The sequence below is a fragment of the Brachyistius frenatus genome, unplaced genomic scaffold (assembly GCF_029030835.1).
Source record: "Brachyistius frenatus isolate BFR_SWC_R1_liver_20210118 unplaced genomic scaffold, ASM2903083v1 Contig_29, whole genome shotgun sequence".
Lineage (NCBI taxonomy): Eukaryota > Metazoa > Chordata > Actinopteri > Embiotocidae > Brachyistius > Brachyistius frenatus.
In genome coordinates, this window is record NW_027210628.1 from 1298538 (window position 1) to 1325008 (window position 26471).

A 26471-nucleotide genomic window follows, 5' to 3' on the forward strand; every position below is an offset into this window, starting at 1 on the left:
ACACACACACACACACACACACACACACACACACACACACACACACACACACACACACACACACACACACACACACACACACACACACACACACACACCTTGTTTTCCATAAGAATGAGTTCTAGAGTTGTAGTCAGGTTCAGTTTTGTGCTGATTAGAGGCACTAATTTATATGCCGTGAAAACCAATTTACACCCCTGACAAGGAGAGTGCTGTTATTCAATCAGGACAATCAGAGCACTTGACAAGGAAAAATTAACAAGAGACAGCAAGAGGAAAATATAGGCAAACCAGACTGGGGGTGTTAAGTGACAAGTGTTTGTATGAAGAAATAATTAACGAGACAATCCAGGGAAGCACGAATTGATCCAAGCAAAGGTCCATTTACCCTCATTGAAAAACAGATGATTTGATCAATTCGAGCAAAAGCTGATCACCCTTTCTATTGAACTAGTGGTCAGAAACTGGATGAACGGCTCCAATTTTAGAGCTCCAATTCAGGACAAAGAGGAATGTGAAGTGATGAAGTCGACGGTCGATGCGGTTTTAGCCTCCAGCAGCCTGTCATCTAAAACACAAACACTGATCATTCAAACTGCCTCTTCCTTTTTAGTCAAAGTCCCTTGACTTGAGAAGACTGATGTGTTCTTCTGATGGATGAGTTTATCTAGCTAAATCGCCTAAATGCAGGTTCATTTTTCAAGATGATAATAAAATACACATAAAAAGCTTCATTTGCTTAAGTCCCAGGTCATAGAGAGACAGGGGCAGAGGCAAAGAGCCACGCCGAAAGAATGAGGATACAAGTAATTCCTGACCTTGTAGTATCTAAAATCTCATCAACAACTTGTCAGACGCACATTTCCTTTCTGTTCACTGCAGCAAATATAGTCTTGATTTTCTAATCTTTGATTAATGACAATATATACACAAATATTGAATTTTAAAAAAGTTAATTACTGTTTAATTGCAACATTGCAACATCTATATATCATGCAACATTGCAACATATATATATCATGTTGCAATTAAACAGTAATTAACTGTATATATATATCAATAGAACTGCAGGTTATTTTAAAGTCTTATGAAAGCTTCACCAGCCAGCACATCTCTATGACACTGATCAGCATTATCAATAACTGATGAGAGACTCCTCAATACGGATCTCTGCACCCTGTTCCTCTGGAGTGGCACGCAAACCATCCTCTGGCTCCATGCAGCCTGTATTTTCAACCAACAACCTGTTTGGCAATATAAAGGCAGGGATGTCTTACCTATAAAGAAAGAACTCCTTTCCATTTCGGTCCCCTTCTCCACAGAAAATGGAAATGTGGCAGCAGATACGACCACGACCGTCGTACTTCAGTACTATCCTGCCAGTCCTGGAGAGAGAGATGGGGAGATGGAGAGAGAGAGAGAGAGAGAGAGAGAGAGAGAGAGAGAGGGCGAGGCAGGTTACTTGCCAGAGGGAGTCGGGGGGATCGAAGCAGCTGCCAGCTACAACACCTTTTATTGAAAAGACCCAAAAATACAATTAAAGTCAATATTATCCGACATAACATATTATATGAATAACAAGATGTGTACTGCTGATAGACATCACAGGTAACCTACTTGATGCATTTTTCACGGTCTCACAAGCAACCTGAATCACTGCCTTCATGGTCATGACGCGCTGCACTGCAGTTTATGTATTTAAGACTCACCTGTTAACAGCGAGCGCACATGTTCTCACCAAACTATTTTACCCGATTTTTACAGTGTGCGCACCATTTGTTGCCAAAGAGACCAAAAAAATAAATCTAACTGGCCTAAAATCAAAATCAAAACATCTGCTATTGAAAATTGACTTAAGCTACATAAAGTGGACTCTGGGTTTTGTGGGCTTGACGACATATAGGCAGCACAGTTTAGTTATACAGTACTTGTTGCCATTCGTGTGTTCGTGTCTCTATGTAATACACACTTAGGCCACAGGGGGACAGTAAACGCATATAAGTTGTATTGATGAGGCAGCCAGTGCTTGGTTTGCCTTGACCTTAGGTTGTATGAATACTAGATGCAGCCCAATGGTGTTCAGTAGTGCAGTTCTTCTTAATGCATCCATGATTGTAGCACATACATCTAGGGCCATATGCAGCCTCAGGGGGACCCTGTCCCTTTCAATGAATCCACTGTCCCACATCTGTAAATATGTGAATCAATAGGTATACACATGCATCAGAAGAGTGCTTAATGTTTCAAATCGCATCTCAGTGTAAACTGCTGCAAGTTACTTGTTAAAATGAGTTTCAGTGGCCACTTTTTAAACTTAGTTGGCCTGACATCTTCAGTCACAATTTTGTAGCCTGATTTTACACAAATGACCATGTTTAGCTTTGAGAAAAATGTGTCCTCCCCACTACATCAGTGGACTAAACCATATGCATGTTTTGCAAAGGGAAAAGGTCCCCCGAGAGGCTCTGACATTGTTTTAGAAGCAATAAATTTTCAAAGTACTCAAATTATGATGTTGATGATGATTACTAGGCTTATTTTAACGTATCCTTGTGGTGTCTCTGTTTATAGTTACCTGCCTTTCCGTTTTATTTCTGAATATGTGATTGCTGAATAAATTACGTGAACTGTATTTAAGTTCATATAACTGCAAACCTGATAAATAAAATGACATCATTATCATTATTCTTGTGTTTTTGGTGATTTTATGTTTCTGTTTCGTATGTGTGTGTGTGTGTGTGTGTGTGTGTTGTTCGTGCGTGTTCGCGCATGCGCGGAGGTGGGGCTTTCCCAGCGTTTGACGTGGTCCAACGCTCGCGATATTTCGGTCTCCGTAACCGACCCGTCCTGGATACCTTGGTTTCACCGTTGAGAAACATCAACATAGTAACCCGGGAAAGGCAACCTCGGAGGCGGGCGGCGGTATTTCTTCTTTCAGCTAAACTGGAGATGCTGTTTCCCGAACAAACGTCGGGACGACGGGTGCACGTCGCTCCAAAAAAGTCGCTAGCTTAGTTGGCACAACTCCTAGCTAAGATCGGTTAGCCGGCTAACGCTAGCATTAGCAAACAGACAGCTGAAGGAAACTGAAGAAGTCCAGAGAAGTTTTTTTTTTTTTTTTTTTTTTACACCACGAAGACATCAGCGTGAATGTGGACATCCAGACACGCCAGGTCGTTTCCCTAAAGGTAAATGTTACGTCTCCTCAGCTGAGTTAAGTCACGGTTTTCTTGTCAGCTAGCGTGAACGTTGGCGGCTCCGACTATCCTCTGGACCGAAGTCATCCCGAAATAAACCAGACGTGAACAGAGCTTCAGACTTCATCATTGAACGTGTGGCGATTGCGTTACAAAAACCTAACTGAGCTGCTGAAAAGTCCGGGTTATTGTAACAATAATGGATCAAACATCACGACCCTGGTTGTGTTGTCCCACTCGGCGGGACAGTTTTAAATGATTGTCCCTTTTCACGACGTTGACGTGAGGACTCGGATGACTACTTCCCCGATGTGCCGCTGATAATAGTTTAATATATCCCGACAGCTCTGTCGTTCACATCAAGTGTCTCGTAACGTCGCAGGTCCTGATGCACAGCGTGAACACATCTATCTCCTGTTAACAAGTTAAACGTCACTGAATGCGAGACAAACTTCTCGGGGACCAAATCCGAGGGACACCAATCGGATATAAAGTCGTCAAATTACGATTTATTAGGGTTGAGTGAAGGTGATCTACATTAAAGTCAAAGATGGCCCTTTATTTCCTCCTCGTCTAACTTCTGCAGCGCTGTTAAGCGGCCTTTCGCGCAGCAGCGACACGTGTGGTCCGAAGCTGTATTGAAACAGTCAACCAGCCCGCAGGAGTGTTTTTGTAATGTCGAGTCGACCTGCAGGTGGCGGCATCGAGCCTCTCTGCTGCTGAGCAGCGCTTCAGTCATTCAGCGAAGAAGAAAGTATGCGCCATCTTGGATTTTTACACCTTTTAGTAAAAATCACCCACTTCCCATCGGGGAAAGTGTTTTTTTTGTCACTTAATCCTCGCTGCACATCCTCCTTTCTTCGCCTGATATGTCGCTGAAGGATTCGCCCACACTTAGAGGATATTGGAATTTCAATATATTTTTGTTTGGCAACTTTTTAAACACTGAAGACTTTTATTAGGTAGGTTTACTTACGCAGCAATACAGGACCGGTACAGCGTAACGCGCGACACTTGCAGATATAACCTGCCTTTTGTGTACTGGTGCGTGTTTGACTTACAGCCATTAGTTAGATAAGGCAGATAACATGACGAGTACGTTTGTTTTTAAATGTCAATCATTAGCAGAAGTGGTTGATTTAATGCTGTCGTGTGCACTTTTCACGACAACTTCTGCCAGAAGTAGCCAACATCAATGTGACAACATGAAAACTTAAGTTCCTTGTGGCAATTTGCTGACTTTACATACAGTTTAACTTTATCGTTTGAGTTGCGTTTGGATTCACGTAATCAGAGACACAGACCGCAGTCATTTATCAGGTTTGGGAATCATTATTTAATTCATAAGTGTACACAGTCATCAGTGTGTGGCTGCATGTTGACAGAGAGTGCCTTTATAAAGAAATAAAATGGATCTCGTTTTCTTCCTATTTGCTCTCTCTGGCTCAGGGCTGTGTCACGTGATTGTGTAACAGGCATGACTTCTGAAGAACTTCTTATGACTCAAGAGGTGTCAAATATGAGCACATATTACCCAGAATAAACTATCTATCTAGGCTAGACTCGCTTACAGAATTGTATTATAATTAACTGATTGAAGTGCTAACATTGTAGTTAAATTTATTTACAATTCAGGACAAGAACAAGGTTCCTGAATCAGAAGAAAAACAGTTGCTGTTGACTTGTTGAGTGCAGTGCTTGGACAGAACCAGATGACTCAAGTGTTACAGGTGTTTGAAGTAGACATCACATGCTGACGTGTGCTTACCTTTGAGGAATGGGGAAGTGGTAGAACCTGTTTTAAATCGCAGGGTGACATTAATCTGCTGTCAACAAGCTGTTATATAAGATGTTATAAATTATACATATACTAGGAATTAATTTGCCTACACCTCATACTGTTAACTGTGTAATTTGACATGTTAAGATGTCGGGCATTGGACTGCAGCTTGAGCTCTACTTCTACTTTCTGTCAGTTTTTGTCTTGTCTGAACAGGGTTGTTACTTTCTTATTTATTGTATTTCATTCCTTATTTTGGTTTTGGATAACATTTTTGGTTCTATCTGCCTTACTGATATGTCTATAATATATTCTTTTTATGACTTTTTGCGAGAATCTCATTTACAGTCGGTCACATTTTCCCTTTTTCAGTAGTGTTTTTCATTATTTGCCCTTGTCCAATCTCGACTGCAGGTGGGTGGGAGAGATGAAGAGCAGCAGGAGGACTGAGGTGTCTGTTAAAAGCTCTGCTCAACGGCTTCCCGATCACAATATTTGCCAAGGTTTGTAGAAAAATTTGTGTTCAGTTTACGGTGTTTGTGATCAATGTATTATTAAATGACTTCCTTAATTTTAAAATTCTTAATCTAAATGTTTCATATGGGTTGATAATTTAAGAAGAGGATCTCTGTCACACGTGAATCTGAATTGTTGATTTTTCTTTTTTTTCTTTGTCAGACCTGACAACTGCATGGAAAAGTTTGGCTCAGTCCAAAGCTGCTGTAAGTACGCGGTTTTCTGCTGAAAGACTGTTTTTTGACAGCTTTTCATAATTGATCACAATTTCATGGATGTAATGAAATAGTCTGCAATGTCTAGACAGAATTCAAAATGTCTGACACTTATATTCACTCTTTGCAGCTGCGGCACATAGAAAACCGCACAGAGGCAGCTCCAGGATCAGCGGTTCTCCTAGACTCTGTCTTTGACTCCCCCAAGAAGAAATCCTCCAGGACGGTCCGGTGCAGGGGTGAGTTATTCCAAAATGCAAAGCTAAATCCTGTATAGGGTACATCATGACTGATAAAGTTATTTATTATTTTTGAATTATCATATATTACAGTACTGAGTGCTGCCTGACTACTTATCCCATTGAGAAATCCCTTAAGACAGGTTTGACACTTTCTAATGAGATCATACCATACTTCTCTCCATCACAGATGGACGACAAGTTGATGACCATAGAGGGTCTTCAAAGCCCAGAGGCGGAAGTCAGCAGAGTCCAGAAAAGAGCAGCTCACGCAGCCCCTTGAGAAATACCACCCAGGACAGCAATGTCCGGAGGAATAACAGTGTGGAGTTCAGGGAACCGCTGGCCTCGTACAGGTACATATCATGCTCTAAAATGCTTTTCTGAAAACAACCTTAACCAAATGTAGCCATGTACCAAGACAGAGGTGGCTAAAAGACAATGGTGTCATACTTAAAATAGGCTGTGAAGCATGCACAGAAGATACAATTCAAATAGGTAATAGGAACAAACAAAAAAAGTGGTGGATGTTTCACTGGGTTATTGATGCAGTGTTGTTTCAGTCTGCTTTATTACGGGCCCAGTTTTACCTACGAAGAAAAAAAGTGGTGGATCAAACGGCTGTTTATGCTAGTGGCAACACTTCCAATATGATGAAACATTTAAGAAATCATCCCAGTGTGTCCCTTGATAATGCAAAGAGCAGAGGGTCGGATAGGAAAGAGCAACTCCTTCTCGCCACAGAACTTATACAGACTCTCCATGCAGAGCCAGACAGGGCAAAATCCAGAACTAAAGCGCTGGATGTGATAATTGCAAAAGATATGCAGCTCTATGCAGTCGGTGACCATTTGGGATTTCAGCATATGATTTAAATATCAGAGCCATGCTATAATACCCCCTTCAAATGACACTTCAATCACAGAGTAATTCCTGAACTTTTTTAACACACTCGATGTGGAGCTTTCAAAGGATTGTCCAACACAGCCTTCATAACTACAGATGGCTGGACCTCCGGGGCTACTGAAAGTTACCTAACTGCGACTGCCCACTGCATCACCAGTAGAGATAAAAAGCTCAGTTTTGCTGACAAGCCCCCCCTCCCCCCTTCAGAGACACATCTGTCCATTCCACTTAACCAAAAATGTACTGAACTGAACCAAAAACCTTGACCACAAAGCTGATATGAACTGAACTATACATCCGTTAACTCTTCCACCTCTGCTTTTTGATGTTATTATACTTCAGATGGCCACATGCAATCTTATTCTGCAGTCCTCTCATTCAGCGAGGGCAGTGTAAGATTTGCATTACCAAAAAATGACATTCATTATATATGTTTATTTATATATATAAATTTATTTATAAATTTGAAAATAAATTAATTTCATTTCAAATGCATTTCATCATATATTTTCAATAATTTTCTTCACTGAACATTTATAGACTATGGTGAAGCGTAAGTGTGTTCTTCTGTAAAGTCACTGAAGAGTAAATTGAGAGTAAATCTTGATCCTCTTCTTGATCCCATGTAATCTGGTTTGTGTCCAGAGAGGCCACCCCTCCACCATATCCCTCCTCTCAGCTGGAGGCCTACAGTCTGCAGTCGGTGCCACAGTCCTCTTCGCCTTCCTCAGATCCTCTGCCCAGCCAGCTGCTATACCAGCGAGACACCAGGGACAAACAGACAGACAGGGACCTGAACAGCACACACTCCTCGGATCTGGAGAGCATTGAAGTGCGCTACCTCAATGACCAGCCAGCCCTGGACACCCTGAGGACTGGAGAAAGCACTCCCAAAGCACAACTTGGCATGGATAGTCAAGAGTCAAGCCCATGCGTAGCTCCCACCCCAGGCTCTGGACGCCGGGGGGAGAGCACTCCCTCCACCAGCCCTGGCTCAGCTTCCCAGCGGTTGGAGAACCTGAGGCGACATCAGCCTGATGATAAGCTGGAGAAGCTCAAAGAGCGTATTCGAAGGCAGAGACAACATCTGGAGGAGGCTGCACAGCGAGAGAAGCTGCTGGGTTCTCTGGAACAGCCCATAATGGCATTTGTGGAAAATAACAATGCTGTTGCAAGCAACATGCCCACAGCCAAAATACGCAAAGTAGCAGCTGCACCACCTGCACCTATATACAAAGGTATCTTGACAATATTAGTTGTTCTACACTTCCAACTTTCTTACTTCTTTGACTTTTTTTAAAAAATAATGACAGGATAGGAAACAGGATGCTGCAGCCTATATATTCTTTCCTTTTATTCTCAGGTTTCAGCAGTACAGAGACAAGGATCCGATCTCCTGATGGGAAGGTTTGGAAGGAGGAGGAGTTTCATAACCTAAGCAGAGAAATATACAGAGACCTGTCACAGCAGTTTGCTGGTAAGCAGAACACACTCATTTTTGGGAATTTTAGCCGTGGCTATGATATTGCACTATGGTATTGAATATGCCTGAAAAACTGCATAGATTTAGCAAGCTAATGATTGCACTTGATGCATGTCATTCTGATTTTCATCTGTAAGGAACACAGTTGACAGTTGGAGTTGGGAAAATGTATTTGGGTCGGCTTCTCAAGTAATTTCTGTGCATTGGATAACGAGTTGTATTGATCAGTCAGAAACATAAATTGTTATTTTGTCACCTGTTTTCCAAGTATTGTGTTTGCAAACTGGCTTTATGCACATCAGCTATGGATCATAACCTCAGAGATGTTTAATTAAGACATTGCAGTGCAATCAGTCGGTTTTGCTGTGTGGCTTATTCTCCGCATGTGTCTTTTGTGTTCAGAGAGCACCAGATCCAGGCATCAACAACAGAGGGAACAGAGAGCAGACAGGTCCAAAGAGAGGAGGCCTCCCAAACCTGTCAGGAAGGTCCACAGAGCTGCTCCTGACTCTGACCTAAATGCAAAACCAGGTATTATAATCCTCTTTAATGTGGGAGGGCCAACCCAGCCTCTGATCTATTTTTAATTAGTGACAGTAGGAAAGCTAAGCATCTGGAAAAGTCTGGTAGGATTTTGTCCTGGGTCAGTGCACATGCTGCAAAACCACCTCTTTGGTTAGAGATGGACAGATTTTGTTATGACTTCACCGAGCACACATGCTTTCGCTGAGGTCAGATCAGTAATGACTTGGCTGCTATCAAATCTTTTGGATAGTGTATACACAATCAGTGTCATAAACTGTGTTTACATGCAGGCTAATTGCGAGATAATCCAAATGTGATTTAATTCATTTGAATCCAGACAAGTTAATGTCATAAATGTCTCAAACAGCCTGCCAAATCTGGTGTTTAGACTGCAGTGTTTGGTGTGTACTTTCAATCTGCTTAGTGTCCTCTACCAGGCCTGTGTGTATGTTCCAGTACATGAATCAGAGATATTGCTGGCTGCTGTTGCAGTGTTAAGTCTATAATCCCTGAAGAAATGTCCAGTATGTATGACATGCAGTTTGTGACCACCAAGTAGCATACAGACACTCACACAGAAGAATCGTAGCCACACACTGCTGAAGCATGGTCGTAGCAGAGCTCTGACAGCTGAGAAAACTCCCTCCTCCCCCATGCAAACGGATGCCTTCAAAAACACTCACGTAACCATGATTGCTAGTCATCTTCATCTCTGTTTGTGCAGATCTGAGGCCTGCATGACAAAGTGAGTTAAAGATAGAAAGTGGTAGATGGCTGCCAAGGTCTATCGAACCAAAATCATGATCATGAGAAATTATTGAGAAATATTCAACAGTGTGTGGAATTTTTGTTATTTTTCTAGTAAAAATTTTAAAAAATTCCGGCTCATATTTCTCTGAGCTGTAGAAATTAAATTTAAAAAAAAGTGAAAGCATTAACATTTCCAGAAATCCTCTCAGGAAGAAATTAATCTTTGTGCGACTAAAATGTAGTCAAAATGAAACATGAAAAGTCTGGAATAGCAAAATGATTCAGCTCATCCCTAAAAATATCTATTGTTTTTCATTATTTGTCACTTTATTGTGGAGTCTGTTTGGAATCTGTAGCAATTACAACTCCTTATTTAAAGTGATCTGATTGGTCAATGGGTGGGTTTGACATTTTGATCTGTTCCTGTGAGACAGATTTGCATTACCAGGAATCCACTGTGAAGCTCACCTACTAATTTCGCTTTGTGGTAGAGGCCTCTGAGAACAAGGAAATGCATTTGTTACACTGTTAAACACACTTCCACAGCTGATTTCTAGCCAAAGATCTGTGTTACACATCATTCCCCTTGTTTTCATGCCAAACAATGACAATATCCATAATTTTTTTTCCAGTATCGAAGCTAACTGTGAAAGGTCTCTTTCCTGTGTTCGAGCTCTCATTCACTCCATTTCTGGTGTCTCCTTGTGTTTCTTCCAACTTCTGTGTTGTGTCCCAAGTCTGGCCGGTCCCTATTTCATGTTGGCTCGGCACTATAAATAGTCCTCTGAAATCTGTGGCCAGGTTCAGTTGGCTCATTCACCCTGCACAAACAGCTGCATGGTTGGTTGATGTACAGCTTCATTACACGGAACTGCTCTTCACTGGAATGCAGTCATAGTGGAAAGTGCACCAGATATTATTCCAAGTAAAGGGAGAGTGCTGTTGAGTTGAGTCGTTATACTGGGCAGATGGAAGAACACAGCAGAGAAAGCTGTGAAAAATAATCTGCTGGATTTTCACTAAGGGCAAGGAGGAAGTATAATTTTCGAGGATTTGAGTTCAGTGCAAAAATGAGCAATACGTCAGTGGCTATGTTCAAGTTCTTTTTGTGCATTTGAAAGTAGCACTATGTGCTTTTTTCATTGTACTAGTTTTGGGATAAGTGACTATTTAAATCTTACTGAAGCTATGCATCTTGCCTATGAAATAATATTCATGTGTGTTTTCCATTCACTCAGCTGTGTGTGTATTTATGTCGATTCCTAAAGTCAAAATGAACTATGTTGAATTGCAATGCACCTCGGTGGCAGTGTCTAAGCTGTAATTTTTGCTTTGCAGCAATTAGCCCTGCATCGTGGCGGGAGGGCAAGAAGCTAATAAAGATGGTACTGGGTCCTGTTCCTAAGCTGCCCAGAGAGGAGGACAGTCCCTATCCAGCTGACAGACAGAGCCGAACAGGTGGGGCTCAGCAACCTAAACTCTTCTTCTTCTATACTGTACATTCCCCGACACAACATGTGCTGTCATTAAACAGTATCTAAAGAGGTGGAAAGAAAATACAGACAGAAACAACGAGCAGTCTACTAGACTTTGAAGAGCCACTTTGAATGTGTCAGCTTGATGTCAAAAATGCACCCACTGCATTATTTACATCCAGTGGCACGTAGGATAAAACTTCATAGTTGAAGTGTCAATTGCGTTTTTCCTCTTTACCAACTCTTCTTTTCAAACATCTTGTGTCCTCATTTCACTTAAATCTGTTCTCTCTTTTGCTGTCAATCTTTAACCTTTCAAATGAAACACATTTTCTGCAGCAGGGGCTCACCTTAGATAGGATTTCTACATGCAGTCAGACAGTATTCTACGATAAATCATGGGGGTTTTGCATGTCTGTAGTCAGACAGACAACGGAGCCAGCCAAAGGAATATCAATAAATAAATAGACTGTACCTACTGCTGCACACTCACAACCATGGACTCTGCCTGACAATTGCACGTACACACACACACACTCACTATCACTATCTATACCTCCCTCTGTCTCTGCTAGTTGTGTCTGTACTGAGTACCATTGACCGGAAGGAATAGAGATTGACTGGCTTTTCTAGTTGAATGCACAGTAAGACATGGCCTGGTTTCCAGAGGCTCCCCCGAGTGCATGCGGCATGTACCGTGGGGAATGGTAGGGCAGGGATATGCAATGACGCTTACGACAGACATGTTCCAAAAAAACTGTCTGGATTAGACACGAGATGGGAATTTTTAGTTTGGCCCAGATTAGAGTTGCCATAGCAAGCCAGCCTCATTTATTATGTGTATTCTGTCTGGCTCGGATGCTTTAGCTGTTTTTAAAATCTATTGCAGTCACTTGTTGGAGCAAACAGTGTTTTTCAAGCTGTGACAAACCTATTTATTACAGTTATTGACCATAATTTAACAGTGAAGCAGCCTATTGGATTTTACAGTTTAAAATGTAAAGAACACACAACAAAAACTCTGATTAAATAGGGATCCCCACTTTAACTATATGTCAAGCATCACAGCTATTTAGCAGCATGCACCGTATTTGTGTGCGTGTGTGTGTGTGTGTGTGTGTGTGTGTGTGTGTGTGTGTGTGTGTGTGTGTGTGTGTGTGTGTGTGTGTGTGTGTGTGTGTTTTACCAAAATGAACTTTATTACCAGTTACCAACTGTAACGTTTTGTTTTTCTTTATATATCCACCAGATTCCTGTCACCGCTCAGACCCACGTTCAGACTCAAACCGAAGAACTCACCCAAACAGCAAAGCGAAGCCTCACAGTGGATTTCAGGCGCAACCCAAAAGCCATCCCACGACCACATCTATCCCCTTTTCTGCAGCTCAGGACAAGACCCCAGTGGGAGTAAGCACAGAACTGTTGTCAGCAGACATCCAGGGGATACTTGATGACCTTCAGCTGGAGTGCAAAGCCGTCGAGAAGGAGGACAGGGCCCGGAAAAGGTCCCGGGGCAGCAGCAGTGGTCGGCGAGGGAGAGGGGGCTCAGGGTCTCGAACAAGGACGCCAGTTTCTGCTTGGGTAACTACTGTTCCAGCAAGTAGCCACTCAAGAGGTTGCCGGAGCGCAAGCCCCACTACACACCGACCGGAAACCGCCAACACGACTGACACAAGACATGGGCACAAGAAACGACACTATGATGCAGATACAGTTCGCCAGTACATTGCCCGGCAACAAGAGGAGAGGAAGAGGCGTCAGGCAGAGGAGAAGAGGGCAATGAGTGAGGAGGCAGAGAGGAGGAACCAGAGACTGCAGGAGCTGTACAGGAAGCAAAGAGAAGTAGCTAAAACTGTGGCCCTTCCCTCCGACGCCACTGTGGCCCCTGTTCAAATGCGCCTACAGGAGACTTATAGCAAACTTCTGCTGGAGGAGGCCCAGCTGGGTGCTGCTGCTTCTAGTCAGGTATTGTACATATGCATGACACATGTTCTTTCTATTTCTATATGAAAGTTATGTTAGGTAAAATTACTAAGTTCAATGAATAATGACCTTATATAAAAAAAAAAATTAAAAAAAGATTGTTTAAACTGTGTTTTTCTTCAGCGACCAATGTACCAGCCCTCCGGAGAGTCGGACAAAGAGAACCATAGACTAGAGGCACCACAGAGCCCCTCCAGCAGTGATAGGTCTTTGAATGATCAGCCACCTCCTCCATTATCCAGGTACACACATACATAAACACAAACCTGTATGTTCACGTCCCTCACTCTCTCCACAATAACAACCTCCCTACATTAAGATGTAAAGACACAAAAAACAGTAAATAACTTTCTTCAAGTACTCATGCTCCTCAATCTTTTGGAAATGATGTTTGGATAATAACTAGGAAAACACCCGACTGTGTCAAACAGAGAAAATGCTTGTTCTCAGATGCTTGTTTTTTATGAACATCACTTGCAAATGCCCCAGAAGCCATTTTGTCCTGTGTTTTAGTACAGGAACAAGCAAAAATAGGATTTTTTTTTTTTTAAGAGCCACTGCTTCTATTTTAGATGCTGAGATAATTGATTGAAAAATAAAGACAAGCGTACATAATAATTAATAATAAACACCATCTTTCTCTTTGCATATTAAGTATTTATGGTTATTGCGATTTATAGTTTCCAACCAGGAGCAGTGTTTGCTTTATTCTCTTTTCAAAGATTTTTTGGGGACATTTTTGTCTTCATTGGAGAGGGAAGTAAAGAGGCAGAAAGGAAACAGGATGAGAGTGGGGAAGATGACATGTAACACTGGTCCTGTGCAAGAATTGAACTGGGGTTGTAGCAGTTTTGTGGCATGCGGTGTAACTACTGGGCTACTGAGGCGCTCCATATGATTTATTCTGCCACATTTTTTCCGTAGTAGGGAGGATATTATTGTGTTGTACCACTGACTGTTGCATATCAGGCTCGTGAATACATTTATTCAAAACTATATAGAGACATCTTACGGCAGGATATTCAGCTGTTTTTGCAGCGGAGTGCAGACAGTACACTAAATATTCAGAATGGTTGTAAATATCTTAACACGTTTTTTTGTTTGCTTACTGCAGTAGCAAGTGTGCTTCGTTTGATCATAGCTTTAACTCTGTCTTTTTAACTCAACTATTTTTTGTTGCACTAACTCTTGCAGGACTGATCTGGATGTTGGAGTTGCCTCTTTGCTTCAGGCAGACCGTCTTTGCCCAGCTGTCCGACCTGCGACTGGTCCCAGCAGCAGTGCCCGAGAACCCAGCAATGACCATCTCCTCTCTCAGCTACTGAGGCTGGAGACAGCAGTAGCTGCTGGCAGCATTAAGAACTCCCAGCGGCCAGCGACAGCCCCTTTCAACCGGTCGCGGGCCAAAATGTCCCGCATTGAAGCCCTCAAGGCCACAGCTGCATCACTCTCCAACCGCATAGAGAGCGAGGCACGGAAGCTTGCTGGGGAGGGGATTAACTACGGTACAGCTACTTCAATAGATGTGGATAATATTTTGGGTCCTAGGCCCTCCAGTATTGATGATGGATGCTGGGCAGAAACGGCTGCTTGTGCTGCAGAAAACAATGATATGGCTCAGAGGATCCAGAGGGTTTTTACCAGCACAGGTCATAGTTCATACAATGGCACTCCTCTTCCAGGAGCAGGCAACCTGCATGCCTTCAGGGAGCAGAAAGAAAAGAATGGTACACACGCCAGTTTCACCAATCAACATCCACCTTCTGTTGACTTAATAGAGCCTTTTCTTAACAGTTACACACAAGAAAGGAGGAAACTCGTCAATGGCTTAGAGAAGGAAGAGAGATTGGATAATGTAGTACAAAGAAAACATGACAAGGAGGAGAATCAGACAGATTGCCACGATTCAAGTGCTGGTTCCATTAGCGAGGGACCTCTTTTGAGCGAAGGGAGTTTTTCTGAGGATGAGCCAAGCCCTCCTCACCCCTCCAACAATCGAGCACCTAGACCAGCAGATCGCCTGGAGGCAAGGGACTGCTGTGCGGGTCAAAGAAAGGATCACCCGCTGTTGGAGTTCCAGAGAGAGGCAGGGATGTGCTCGGCCCTCAGCTTACCCTTTGCGCAGCACGACAGCAGCAAAGTAGCCTGGGAAGAGCTGAACAAAGGAAGCCCTCTAAGTGTTATCAACATTTTCACCAAAAACCTTCATGGCCATGTTAAAGGTAAGTTCACATGAGTATGTGTCCAATAAGGAAAATAAAACAGTTTTACACATTAGTTGTGGGTGATCACTGATGTGACAAAAATGTCTCCTCTCGGCCTACTTCATTTGTGGATTTGTGAAAGTTGAAAAGGTCATTTTTTTTTTCTATTAACACATACTTTGGTATTTGATATTTAGCGCAAAAAAAGGAAATAGTGAAAATTTGGTTGTTATTATAGTATCTATGGTAAAACTCGCGTAAAAATGTACCCATACTAGATTTGCAGAATCATATTAAAACTGTTTTGGTCATACTAGCATGTGCAACATACTCACAATCTAGGTAATGTCATGTCCGCTCGATCTATACCTTGTCTTGCAGCGAGTGAGAGAAACTCTGAGAGGAATCCTGCTCACTCTTTGCACTCTGGAAATGTTCCTGGAGATGCAGCGGTCTATGAAGATGACTTTGTGTCATCACACAGCAGCAAAGCCAGTGGGCAGTTAAAGAGAGGCTCCAATTCACCCAGGTAAAAAAATAAAAAGAGAGACTTTTTAAAGTGACCACTGGGTGGCATTCATGTCACACAGATGGAAAGCTTAGCAAGCCCTTCCGGGTAGAACGTTTTTTTCTTGCAGGATTTTCATAATAAGACTGTACAGTATCATAACTAGACATACTGTTTGTTTTGTGTTATATCAAAAACCATTAAACTAATTCTAAAAGTGATTCGATTAGTATAATAATAGAATTTTACATTTAGGGAATATCATTTGATTTGAACTATTACTACTTTAATCCATGTGTGGGAAGGAGGATTTTGTCCTAGTGGCACTTTTTGTTCCTGTGCATTTCTTTTGTTTATATAGTTAAATATAAAACATAAAAGACAAAAAAAATGAAAGGACTTCATCATCTTCATCATTTCTTTCTCCCCTCTCTGTCAGTGTGAACAGTCACTTTGAAGAGTTGATGAGAAGGTCTCCTTATGAGAAAAGTCCAGGAGGCATTTATTCTCACCATTCATCGTTTCACTCATCCAGTCACTCGCCACATTTTTCCTCTGGTTCAACTTCTGGCTCTTCACCTTTCTCCAAGAACTCTGCCAGAAAAAGAGGTACTATTTTTGCATTCTGGTATGACTCTGAATCATGAACCAGTTTTATTAAAAGGAGCTTGTTTTTAGATTAAGGTGTGTAGTTAATCTGTCATATGCAGTGTTTTTTTCCCCCTCCACTGCACAAAATCACTATTTCCTTCCTCTGCAGGAACGGCATCAGACCAGAGTGATGCCACTCTTGTAGAAGAGCAAAGACGCTCTTGCTCACCCCCATCAGAAGCACTGTCCTCTGACTCCAGGAAGGGAGGCTCAGACAAAAGCTCTCCCCACAGCCAGGCTGAGAGTGTCCACTCCAATGACACGGTCGGGGAAACTTCAGGGCATTCACACCAAAGGTAATGATCCCTGGCTGACTGCATTTAAGATTAGGTTTGTTAGCTTTGCTTTAGTTAGATGGTATAAAACCTAAAAAGATTTCACCTGCAAGCTCCTTCTGCATATTTTTTCTGCTAAGATCATCAGTAAGATATCTAATTGAACACTATGTACAGAGTTATTAGAAGGTAGCTAAATGGTGAATACTGTTTCCAGAAGTTTAAGTTACCCTCACATCCAGTTGTCTCTGGTATTTCCTTCCTTCCTGGTTTTCAGTGACCTTCATGGCAACACTGCTTTAGTGTCGTGGAGGTGGGGCTATTGGCTCACACTGTCTTATTTCTATGCTGTCCTGCCATGGTATTATCTATCCATAACTATATTTAGGCTTTATATTAATGTTACTTTTAAGAGTCACATCATGATTGTATACATTTAATTCTGGATGTTTATTTGATTTATCATAATGATTTTGTCATAAATTAAAACTTTTGTTCTCACTTGATAGAAATCAGGCCATATAAAGTAAAATTTAAATTGACCTGTGAAGCCACGCTATTTCCTTCCCACACTATTTCCAGGCTAAAATAAAATGACCATTAAAAATCTATCTGCACTCAGAGATGACTGTCATCTCAGTTGTTGCTGTTTCAACCATTCAGAAACCTCCACTTTGTATATACTATTATTTATTACCCAAAAGTAAATTTGCCTGGGCATGACTAATTACCAAGCTACACTTAAAGAGGCCCCAGTTGAGGCTGCCAGTCTAAACAGTCTTGTGGCTTGCTGTTTGCTCGAAGGCCTGAGGGTTTAAGCAGCTGTGTAGTGCCCAGCAACAGGAGCAAGCTGCAGTCCAACCCAAGACAGAAAACACTGGTTATTTTGTTTTGGGGGCCCGCAGGGTGGTTAGTCGGGTCAGTCTGCTTCACCACAGACCTGGGCCTGCTGCCAGAGGAAAAGAGAGAGATATTTTTTCCTTTTAATCTCACTGCGAAATGGTGACATTTGAGCCCTCTAATGGTACTCTGAAACCCAGGTGGCAGATTCTTGAGATTCTGTGGAGCCTGTGTGTCTTTCGCAATAAAGGCAAGGCATTCACACAGGTTTGTGTCTGTCTTACTACCATTTATAATGTAGGTTGTTTTATTTTGGTGTATTAGGGACTCCCATCTGTACTTCTATAGGTCATTGGCTTTTGGCAAATTCATATCCATTCATATCAGTCTCTATGCATACGACAGCGAACAGTTTTTACATTGTTGTTGCTAATTTTGTATATTAATTGAATCAGATTCTTATTATTGAAGGTAAACTGTGCCTGCACTGCTCTTTATGGAGAAGTAGAGTGTCTTGTGATCTATTCAGACGTCATCCTTGGCCTCTCATCATCTCTGAGCTGCACACTATAGCCATTCATAGTCTAGGCCTCTCACATCAGGGTTATACTGCCTGTTAGTTCCAAGGTTTGCAGGATCAGGCCCTTCTCTTCTTTTTTTTTTTTTTTTTTTTTATCATTTGGCCAACCTGCTCTTCTCTTCAAAATCGCCAACCTATTCTGTAGAACATGCTACAGCACATACTTAAAAAAATACATTTCAGAACTGTAATTTAACAAATGACTACATTAGTTACCATGTGCAAGTTTTAAAATACCAGATGCCAACTTTTAGCCACCTTTTTTTGTTGTTGTTGTTAATATCAAATTATGTCTTAAAACATCTCAAGAAAAATATCATTAACCTCTGATATCGGCAGATGCCCCGCTAACACCATTTGCTGAAACATATCAACCTGACACAGGCACACCCACTTCAGACGAGATCTTCTTGTTTCAAACTTAAAATCACAGTAATAATTGATATGCCATTGCTTTTTTATTGCAGGCCCAGATTGGTTTCTCCTTCTGGCTCTCCAGACTCTGGTTGTCGTCCAAAAGCAGGCTCCCCCGGTGAGCCTGTGAGAAGTGGTACAAACCCAGGCACCTCAGCTCACGGTGGTAGAGCAGAAACCAGGTCCACAGGTAAATAAATTTACCCCTTAAGGCTTATTTGTGAGTTATGTCCCACTGCAATTGATCAACATTTTTACTGAACTCTCTCTCTCTCTCTCTCTCTCTCTCTCTCTCTCTCTCTCTCTCTCTCTCTCCTCTCCTGCCTCTCCTCTCTTCCAGGTGAACTACAGTATTCCCCTGCTGTCTTGCAGCATCGTATGGCAGCAGAGCTCCAGTACCTGGAGTCCATTGAGGAGTCAGTCCGGCAGCTGGGGGACGTGGAGAGGCTGGTGGGTGTGTCCATGGCACAGCAGGAGAGTGCATCATTGGCCCATATGCTGAAGGTAGAGGAAAAGATTTTCTTACAGACAATAATAATAATGGTTTGATGATATGAAGCTCAGCTTTCTTTAAGCTGTGCTTTAATGTGTAAATATTGTGTAAGTTGCATTTCTGGATGCTCACAGTTGTTAATACTACTGTCAAAACATTTTCTTGTGGCTTACTTGGGGATTCTACAGTACCTGCATGTCTTACCAATGTGTAGTAATTTAGTAATTTACAATAATTGTCTTTATAAGGGACTTAATCATAAATGTTGTTGCTGCATCAAACTTACATGATAAATACTTGTAACTGTTTTTGTGACTACATACATTTCAGTGATGTCCACCTCACTGTATTGATACACTTAATTGACATGCCCTCTGAACTTTGAACCTACAGGCCAAGCAGCAGCGCCATGAGCGTGACCTCTACGAGTTGAATATCAAGGCTGAAAGAGAAGCTCTGGAGACAAAGCTACAGATGGAGGAAAGCAGACAGAGAATGGCCAGGGTACTACTCACATTACACATAATTAATCAGTTAGTTTACAGGCACCAACCAAATCTCGTGTATAAATGATAGATTCAGTGTTTGCTTTTCTACTTTTTGAATTCCAGGATACAAGAGCTTATATTTCTGTGTGTATAATATATATGTATGGTTTTGTTCAGGCTCATATTGAACTGCAGGAAAGCTTGGCAGCAACTCAAAAAGAGACTTTGGAAGGCCTCCAGGAATCAACTACTAAGATGATGAGTCAACAAGCTGAGGCAGCGCGGTATACAGCCGGAGCTGCCCGACACATCAAGGAGGTTAGCAATCACTTCCCTCCTCTCTGCCTGGAAAACAGCCTGTGTGGAGATTTTACAACAAATGCTGATGGATTGTTGAGTTACAGTAAAGAAATAACAAGGGGAGGGGAGGAAAACATAATGTCCAGTGTAAGATTCACCAAATCAAACATAACATCTGTGTATCATGTTCTTTTCTATCAGATGACAGAATTGGCGCGGTCACAAATGGCTGGAACTTTGATTGTCCCTCCTGTCGCCACTGATTCCTCCATGTTGGACCAGCGGGAACGACAGGAGAGCTCCTACACGAAGCAGCGGCAGGACAAAGCTGACTCTGACAGGTACGCTAAAAACACTTTTATATTTGCACAACAATCTTTCTTTTCTTTCAATATTCCATTTTATCAGTTGTATTAAAAGTTTGTTTCGTGATCACATAGAGACACAGATTGTTAGCACGAATTTATAATGGTTTAAATTAAAAAAGGAATAAATCATATTACTAGTTGGACATAATGCATTGGCACCTACAAAAATACGTGCTTTTAGTCAATAATTGTTTAAGCATTTACCACTGAGAACTAAATATATTGTCAGTTCTAAATGTTAAAATCTCTTCTGCTTGTTCTCTTACAGCTTTCAGAGTGAGGTGTCAAGCAGAAGGACTAGATCAGAGGAGCCCCTGTCTTCATTGAACAGCCTCAGTCGCTCTGACTCACCATCCTTCAGAAGACCCAACCTTAGGTACCAGTCAGGCCCCTATGTGGCACCACTTTTTCTGTTTTCCATTAGATTTGGGGAAAAGAAAGCAGAAAAAGGCATTGAATCTGTCTATGTCCCCTTTCCTCAGTGGAACTGACTCCAGCAGCCACCACAGCCCGTTGCACGCCGCCTCAGACCACAGAGAGAGGACGAAAAAAGCAGCCAGCCGCTCCATAGAGGAGGAAGTTCCAACGGCAGCAAATGACTCCCTTTGCAGCAACAGCATCCATTCTGCAGTGGAAGAGAAAGGTACTGGATGGCAAGCAAAAAGTTGACATGTATATTTCTACATGTATTTCCCTTGTCTTCATTCAACAGTCATAGGCTACTGTTGGACAAGTATCACCACCACTAAAAAAATATGAAAACAATATTGCTGTCATTTAATCTGTACTAGAACCAAAACTATGTTCAAACTTAAAGCCACACATATGGCTCCTATGAACTGAAAAGATTGTGGATGTAGAAGGTGCAGTATACATTGAGCTTATGTTTTCTGTGGTTCCCCAGCAGACAGTACATCAGTGGCCACGGAGTACTCTCTAAAGTTTGATGAATCCATGACAGAGGACGAGATCGAGGAGCGCTCCTTCCGCTCTCTGCTGCCATCTGAAGCACATCGCCGTGGAACTATTGAGAAAAAGTCCCGCCACCACGAGGAGTCAGAAGATGATGGAACCAATCACAACACAACTTTGGTTTCTGAGTCAGGGTCACACAAAACCTTAAAGGTGAGAGCGCTGCACAGTCTGACAAAGACTGTATGAGTCAGTGGTGGTCAATGGAAAGTTTTGCTTTTTTTAAATTTGTTAATTTTTTTGCTTATTAAGCATGCGGCTCGTGTTCCTATTTATCCTCTCTTACCTAATTTTCCCCCTTTTATCTCTTGCTATGAATATTTACTATTAACCTTTCCACCTATGTTCTCCTGCAGTCTCAGGGTGCGAACATCGCCTTTTCTGGTGGACAGGACAGCTTTTCTCAGTTCACTATGGACATGGTGCGACAGTACATGAAAGACGAGGAGGTGAGACTGCAGCACCAGAGCTCTCTGCTGCGTCTTCGCCAGAAAGCTCTCAAGGAGAAGACCAGAACAGAGCTAGCCTGGCTAGAGCACCAGAAGAAGAGGCTGAGGGGAAAAGGAGAGGATGACAAAATGCCACCAATTAGGAAAAAGCAGAGGGGACTTCTGATGAAACTCCAGCATGAGCAGGTATGCAGGGGCAAAAACAGAATGACATTAAGTGACAATTTAGCTTTGCAGTATATTGTGATCTTAACCATTTCTAATTAACCAATGTTCTCTCCCACTGTGCTCATTTTCTCAGGCTGAGATCAAGCGACTTCAGGAGGCCAACAAAGCTGCCAGGAAGGAACGTCTTCTGTTGCTGAAACAGCAGGAGGAGATTGAGCGGATGAGAACCTCAACACTCAGACTGAAGGAGCGTCTCAAGTGCGCTGGGGGGGAAACACCACCTGTAAGTTGTGCTGTCACTGGTCACTTTCAGAGTTTATACAGATAGATTTAAGATGTTTCAGTCCAGCGTGTTTTTAAAAAAAATTTTTTTTATTGGTTTATTTGTGTGTGTCCATCATCCGTCCTCTAGGAGACTCCAGTGTCAGAAGCTGCAGGATCTGAACCCGCCTCCCCCAACACGAGACGTGCCGATGATATCCGCAGCCCCTCTCCCTCGCTCTCCATCTCAGGAAGTGAGACGAGCAGCATCATGCAGAAGCTCAAGAAGATGCGCTCTCACACAGATGAAAAGTAAAGACTTTAATTTCATTTTCTTGCGTTAACTGGAGACTCCCTGCATATCTTATTATTATTTTTTCTTGCAATTTTCCCAGGGAATTATGACCAATTATACTATATTTTTGCATAACACTGCTGCTTTTTACATCTAACTTGAAGTTAATTAAAACTGACAGTATCATTTTTTTTCATTCATCCTACTATGACAAGACAAGTCTTTACCTTAACTAGCAATGAACCTAATTGAAACTAACAGTAAGATCAGTGCATGTCATCCTTCTCTTGCTGTTTGAAGGGTTGTGGATGGGTAAGAAGATAAGCATGTTCTCTTTGGTTCTCCCTCAAGACAAGACAAGCACCCACACATCCATAACAATTCCCCTTCATTAACTTCAGATTCATGGAGTCCGTAACAGTACTTTGTAGAGGGACGTTCTACAGCTAATTCAGTCTCAAAGAAAAAACATTCAACAATATTCAACTTTCTGAAATAATTTTAGCAACTTAGGTTCTGTATTTCCTCTTTTTATTGCATCCTCTTTCTCTGGGGTCACCAAGCAGTAGCGGTAGCGATCTACCCGATAGATCGCGGAGCTCTCAGGAAAACAGGTTGAAGACCCCTGCTGTCGGTCCTCTGAGGCTTTAGATTTTGGCCAGCAGCTTTGGTCAGGTGATTATAGAGCTTCTCGTGACCGGGCAGCTCAAATAATCGTTTTAATTGTTCTGGGTTTAAGGGTTTATAACGTGGCTATAAATCACACGCCAATCATCCATGATAGAATTTCTGCAATTTTTAGTGCTAGATTTGTTTCAATTTATACTAACTACACATTTATCAGTACAATTTTAATGGGTTTGTGTTCCCATTCATTTCAATACATGACCAGGTTCAACCTAAAACTTGATCATGCATGTATTGGCCTTGTCATAATGTATATATATTATTAACTTTGATAAACTATGAATAGTCTCCTTCCTTCCCTGTAATTCTGTCTTCCTACTGTCCTGTTGATCATAGCTAAAGCAATTGCAACAATATATTAATTTCCTAGTAACCCAGTAACAAAGCTGTATTCACTTCATCTGACATTTTAACTGTAACAATCAAGTTGACTGATGAATTTGTCGTTTAACTCCCTTCATAGTCAGGTTTGGCAGTGATCATACCCCAACCAACCCCCAGAGCTAGCTTGATGCACACATGCATAGTTAAATGGTCATTAAGGGGCTGTGATTAAACGTACAATGTCCTTTAAACGTAACAGTTTTCTAACTGAAGGCTGACAGACCTACACGTTATTAAAACCACATTTTCTCATATCACTCCCTCCCTTTCTCTCTACTTGTCTTTTCCCTATGCGTCTTTTGTGTTTTTTACATTACGTGTCTGTGCCTGTGCCTCTGTCTGTCTGTCTGTCTGTCTGTCTGTCTGTCTGTCTGTCTGTCTGTGTGTGTGTGTGTGTGTGTGTGTGTGTGTGTGTGTGTGTGTGTGTGTGTGTGTGTGTGTGTGTGTGTGGTATGTATGTGTGTGTGTGTTGTGTGTGTGTGTATATGTTGTGTGTGTGTTGTATATGTCCATACCCATGTTTATGTGTCTCTTTTGCGTGCTTGTGTGTTGTAGACACTGTTCTCCTGTCCACTACTTCTTCTCTGTGTTCACGGCCCACCACTGGGCCTCCCTCAGTGTCTGTCTTCCCAACCTCCACCCTAAATTCCAGCTCTTTATCTACAACCAGTTGGTCAGGTACTGTACTGTGCTCTCTACCTCGCCACCTAGCCCTGCCCTGCCCTGCCTCACCTCTTCCACCACCCCATGGAACATGCTTGTGTTCATCCACTGGCACTGGGACCTCGTGGGGGTGGGATGGTGAATGACAATTGATTGGATGTGTTGGCTTGTTTGGGTTTTCTCTGGTATGTGAAGACGTTTTTAACTTCCAGTGTGGGGGAGGAGTTTAAATGAAAGCTGGAAAAGTGCCCGAGGAAAGCTGCTTTAGTGAAATAAGATAACCTTTTGACAACTTCAATTTGAATGTCACATATTTTTATGCTGCTTTTTTGTATTATTTGTGTTGTCATTGAGACAAAGAATGCAGTGTTACCAGTTAAGGTATTTAAGCTAACTAATTGAGTTTAAAACAATAAAAAAGAGAAAATCAACAATAGAAATTCCCCTATTTTGTGATAGTCAAAGGTTATGTTTATTTGATAACAGCCTTCCTTGTTGGATGAGAATCTCAGACTCAAAGCTGGGATTTCTCTAATTTCTGTGGTGTTTAATTGCAACTCGTTCCCCTCTTTATTTCTTGCTTCTTGGAATGAATGAAAAACGTATTCTTTAAATTGTGTCTGCTGGCTGGTCAGCTGCGGCCTTGTTATCAATATATAACATGTTTTGAGATGAAACCACACTATGGCATGGAAGTAAAGAAGTTTTGCAGATAATAGACCAGAGATAGAGTGGACTTTCTCTTTAATGAGCCCAGTAAATCTTAACTAGCCCCTTTATTATATAACTGTTGCATAGGATGGGATAATATGTACAGATGGTCATTGGCTGTAATAGAGTTTAGGAACGCACTAAAGAACCACCCACCCTGCCACCGGTCTCATCCTTTAGTATCTGGGCTGTCATCAGTATACATTAGGTCAAGAGAAAGGCCTCCAAATTAAATCAAGGCTAAATAATACTGCACCGTAATGGCACCCATAGCTGTGGGAGATACCATTACAAAACGGCTATACCTAACTGCACTTTGTTTTGATTGACATCTGTAAAAATATGTATATATAAAATGACCCAGTCTAAGTAGGATTAAGGAATTCCACCGTCTTTTGGCTTTGCATAAAAAAAAAAGAAAACAATTGAATTTTATTATTGTCATCCTCATTGGTCAGGAGGTACCAAAAAAGAAACTATTACAACAAACAGAAACTTATGGAGACTCTGCTGTCTGTGCATAAGGACCTGATTTTTAGTTTATATATATCGTATAACTGCGAAATATGTTTGAAGTGTGTGTGTGCTGTATGTGTCTGTGTGTGTGTGTGAGACTTTGCTCAATGTCCAACCCCTGGGTTTAAGTCCGATGCATGAATCTGACATCCTCACTGTTATTTTTCTGCTCCTATTCTCTCTTAAGTGACATCCCATCACATATTTTTTGTTTGTTGGGTACTTGTACATTTCTAAGTTTGGATGGTTATTCTAGGCATGTATCGGATGCGTCTTTGCCTCCGTGTGTGTGTGTGTGTTGGAGGTTTGAGGTGAGTTTGCTGTAATAACTGGATGTCCAGGTGATTTGGATCTGCTTGCTTCTGCGAGGTCATGTTTAACCTTTTCTTATGCTTGATGTCTCTGTCCTACTTCTCTTCTTCCCCTCATCACTGCTTCCTTTTCTCATGACTACCCATCTTCCTCCTGTCCTTACCCATCTCAATTTCTTCTCGCCACCATCTATGTCTCCTCCTTCAATCTATTCTTCCACTTCCTCCTCATCCCTCCATTCTTTTCCCATTCGTTCTTATCATCCACCTCTGCAGGTTCCTGACCAAGCGAGAGCAGCAGCTGATGCAGAGGCGTCACCATGCTGAAGAGCTGCTGCAGTGGAAACAGCGGCTCGACCAGGAGGAGGCGGAGGTCCGTCGGATGGAGAAAGAGGCCCTGGCTGTGTGGGACCGGAAAACACCTCCAGACAATAATCTTGAAATGTCAGAGACTCAGGAAAAGGAAATCTTTGATATTAGCTCCCGTCACTACAGAGACTCAGAGCCCAGAACTGACGGTGAGAAAGGTGAAGCTACGGGACAGTGTCATTTTCAAGTCTTCACAGCATTTGAGTTCGGAATAACTTCAAAATCCATCTCAACAAATATAAATGACTTGATGTTTATTTGTTTAATTTTTCAGGATATGTGAGTGAGGACTGTTCCTCAGCGACACCCGAGTCCAGTATACACACAGAGGGACTGGGGTCCCAGCAACTGGGAAGTCCTTCCCCAGCACAACCTGCTTCAGTCCCTGAAACACCTTTGGCCTCTGACCAGAGCAGTCCTGCGAATTACACCCAGGACTTCACTTCAGTGTCACATTCACCGAGCAGACAAGTACGCATACATGTGGATTTCTTT

General features: G+C 42.0%; 2 protein-coding genes across 6 annotated transcripts in view; one reads left to right on the forward strand and one right to left on the reverse strand.

Annotated features, from left to right (window-relative positions):
• Positions 1–1335, reverse strand: part of LOC138621195 (voltage-dependent R-type calcium channel subunit alpha-1E) — a 101480-nt gene extending 100145 nt beyond the window's left edge. Inside the window, exon 1 of the mRNA XM_069699050.1 lies at positions 1278–1335. The gene's annotated coding sequence lies outside the window, so the exon portion shown is untranslated. The remainder of the gene's footprint in view (positions 1–1277) is intronic.
• Positions 1336–2828: 1493 nt separating this feature from the next.
• cep350 (centrosomal protein 350) overlaps positions 2829–26471 on the forward strand; it is a 34219-nt gene continuing 10576 nt past the window's right edge. The window contains exons 1-29 of one of the 5 annotated variants that reach the window (XM_069699051.1): positions 2829–3188; positions 5392–5480; positions 5656–5699; positions 5839–5947; positions 6138–6303; positions 7499–8091; positions 8217–8330; positions 8739–8867; positions 10950–11069; positions 12336–13051; positions 13193–13311; positions 14264–15291; positions 15655–15802; positions 16221–16390; positions 16542–16728; positions 18595–18731; positions 18882–19045; positions 19428–19538; positions 19700–19840; positions 20024–20163; positions 20459–20566; positions 20673–20833; positions 21095–21315; positions 21519–21797; positions 21913–22062; positions 22192–22352; positions 23962–24084; positions 25884–26134; positions 26251–26447. In XM_069699051.1, the coding sequence (XP_069555152.1) occupies positions 5405–5480; positions 5656–5699; positions 5839–5947; positions 6138–6303; positions 7499–8091; positions 8217–8330; positions 8739–8867; positions 10950–11069; positions 12336–13051; positions 13193–13311; positions 14264–15291; positions 15655–15802; positions 16221–16390; positions 16542–16728; positions 18595–18731; positions 18882–19045; positions 19428–19538; positions 19700–19840; positions 20024–20163; positions 20459–20566; positions 20673–20833; positions 21095–21315; positions 21519–21797; positions 21913–22062; positions 22192–22352; positions 23962–24084; positions 25884–26134; positions 26251–26447 (6063 nt within the window). In that variant the 5' untranslated portion in view covers positions 2829–3188; positions 5392–5404. The remainder of the gene's footprint in view (positions 3189–5391; positions 5481–5655; positions 5700–5838; positions 5948–6137; positions 6304–7498; positions 8092–8216; positions 8331–8738; positions 8868–10949; positions 11070–12335; positions 13052–13192; positions 13312–14263; positions 15292–15654; positions 15803–16220; positions 16391–16541; positions 16729–18594; positions 18732–18881; positions 19046–19427; positions 19539–19699; positions 19841–20023; positions 20164–20458; positions 20567–20672; positions 20834–21094; positions 21316–21518; positions 21798–21912; positions 22063–22191; positions 22353–23961; positions 24085–25883; positions 26135–26250; positions 26448–26471) is intronic. The other 4 variants (XM_069699053.1, XM_069699052.1, XM_069699054.1 and 1 more) reach the window with 4 other exon arrangements.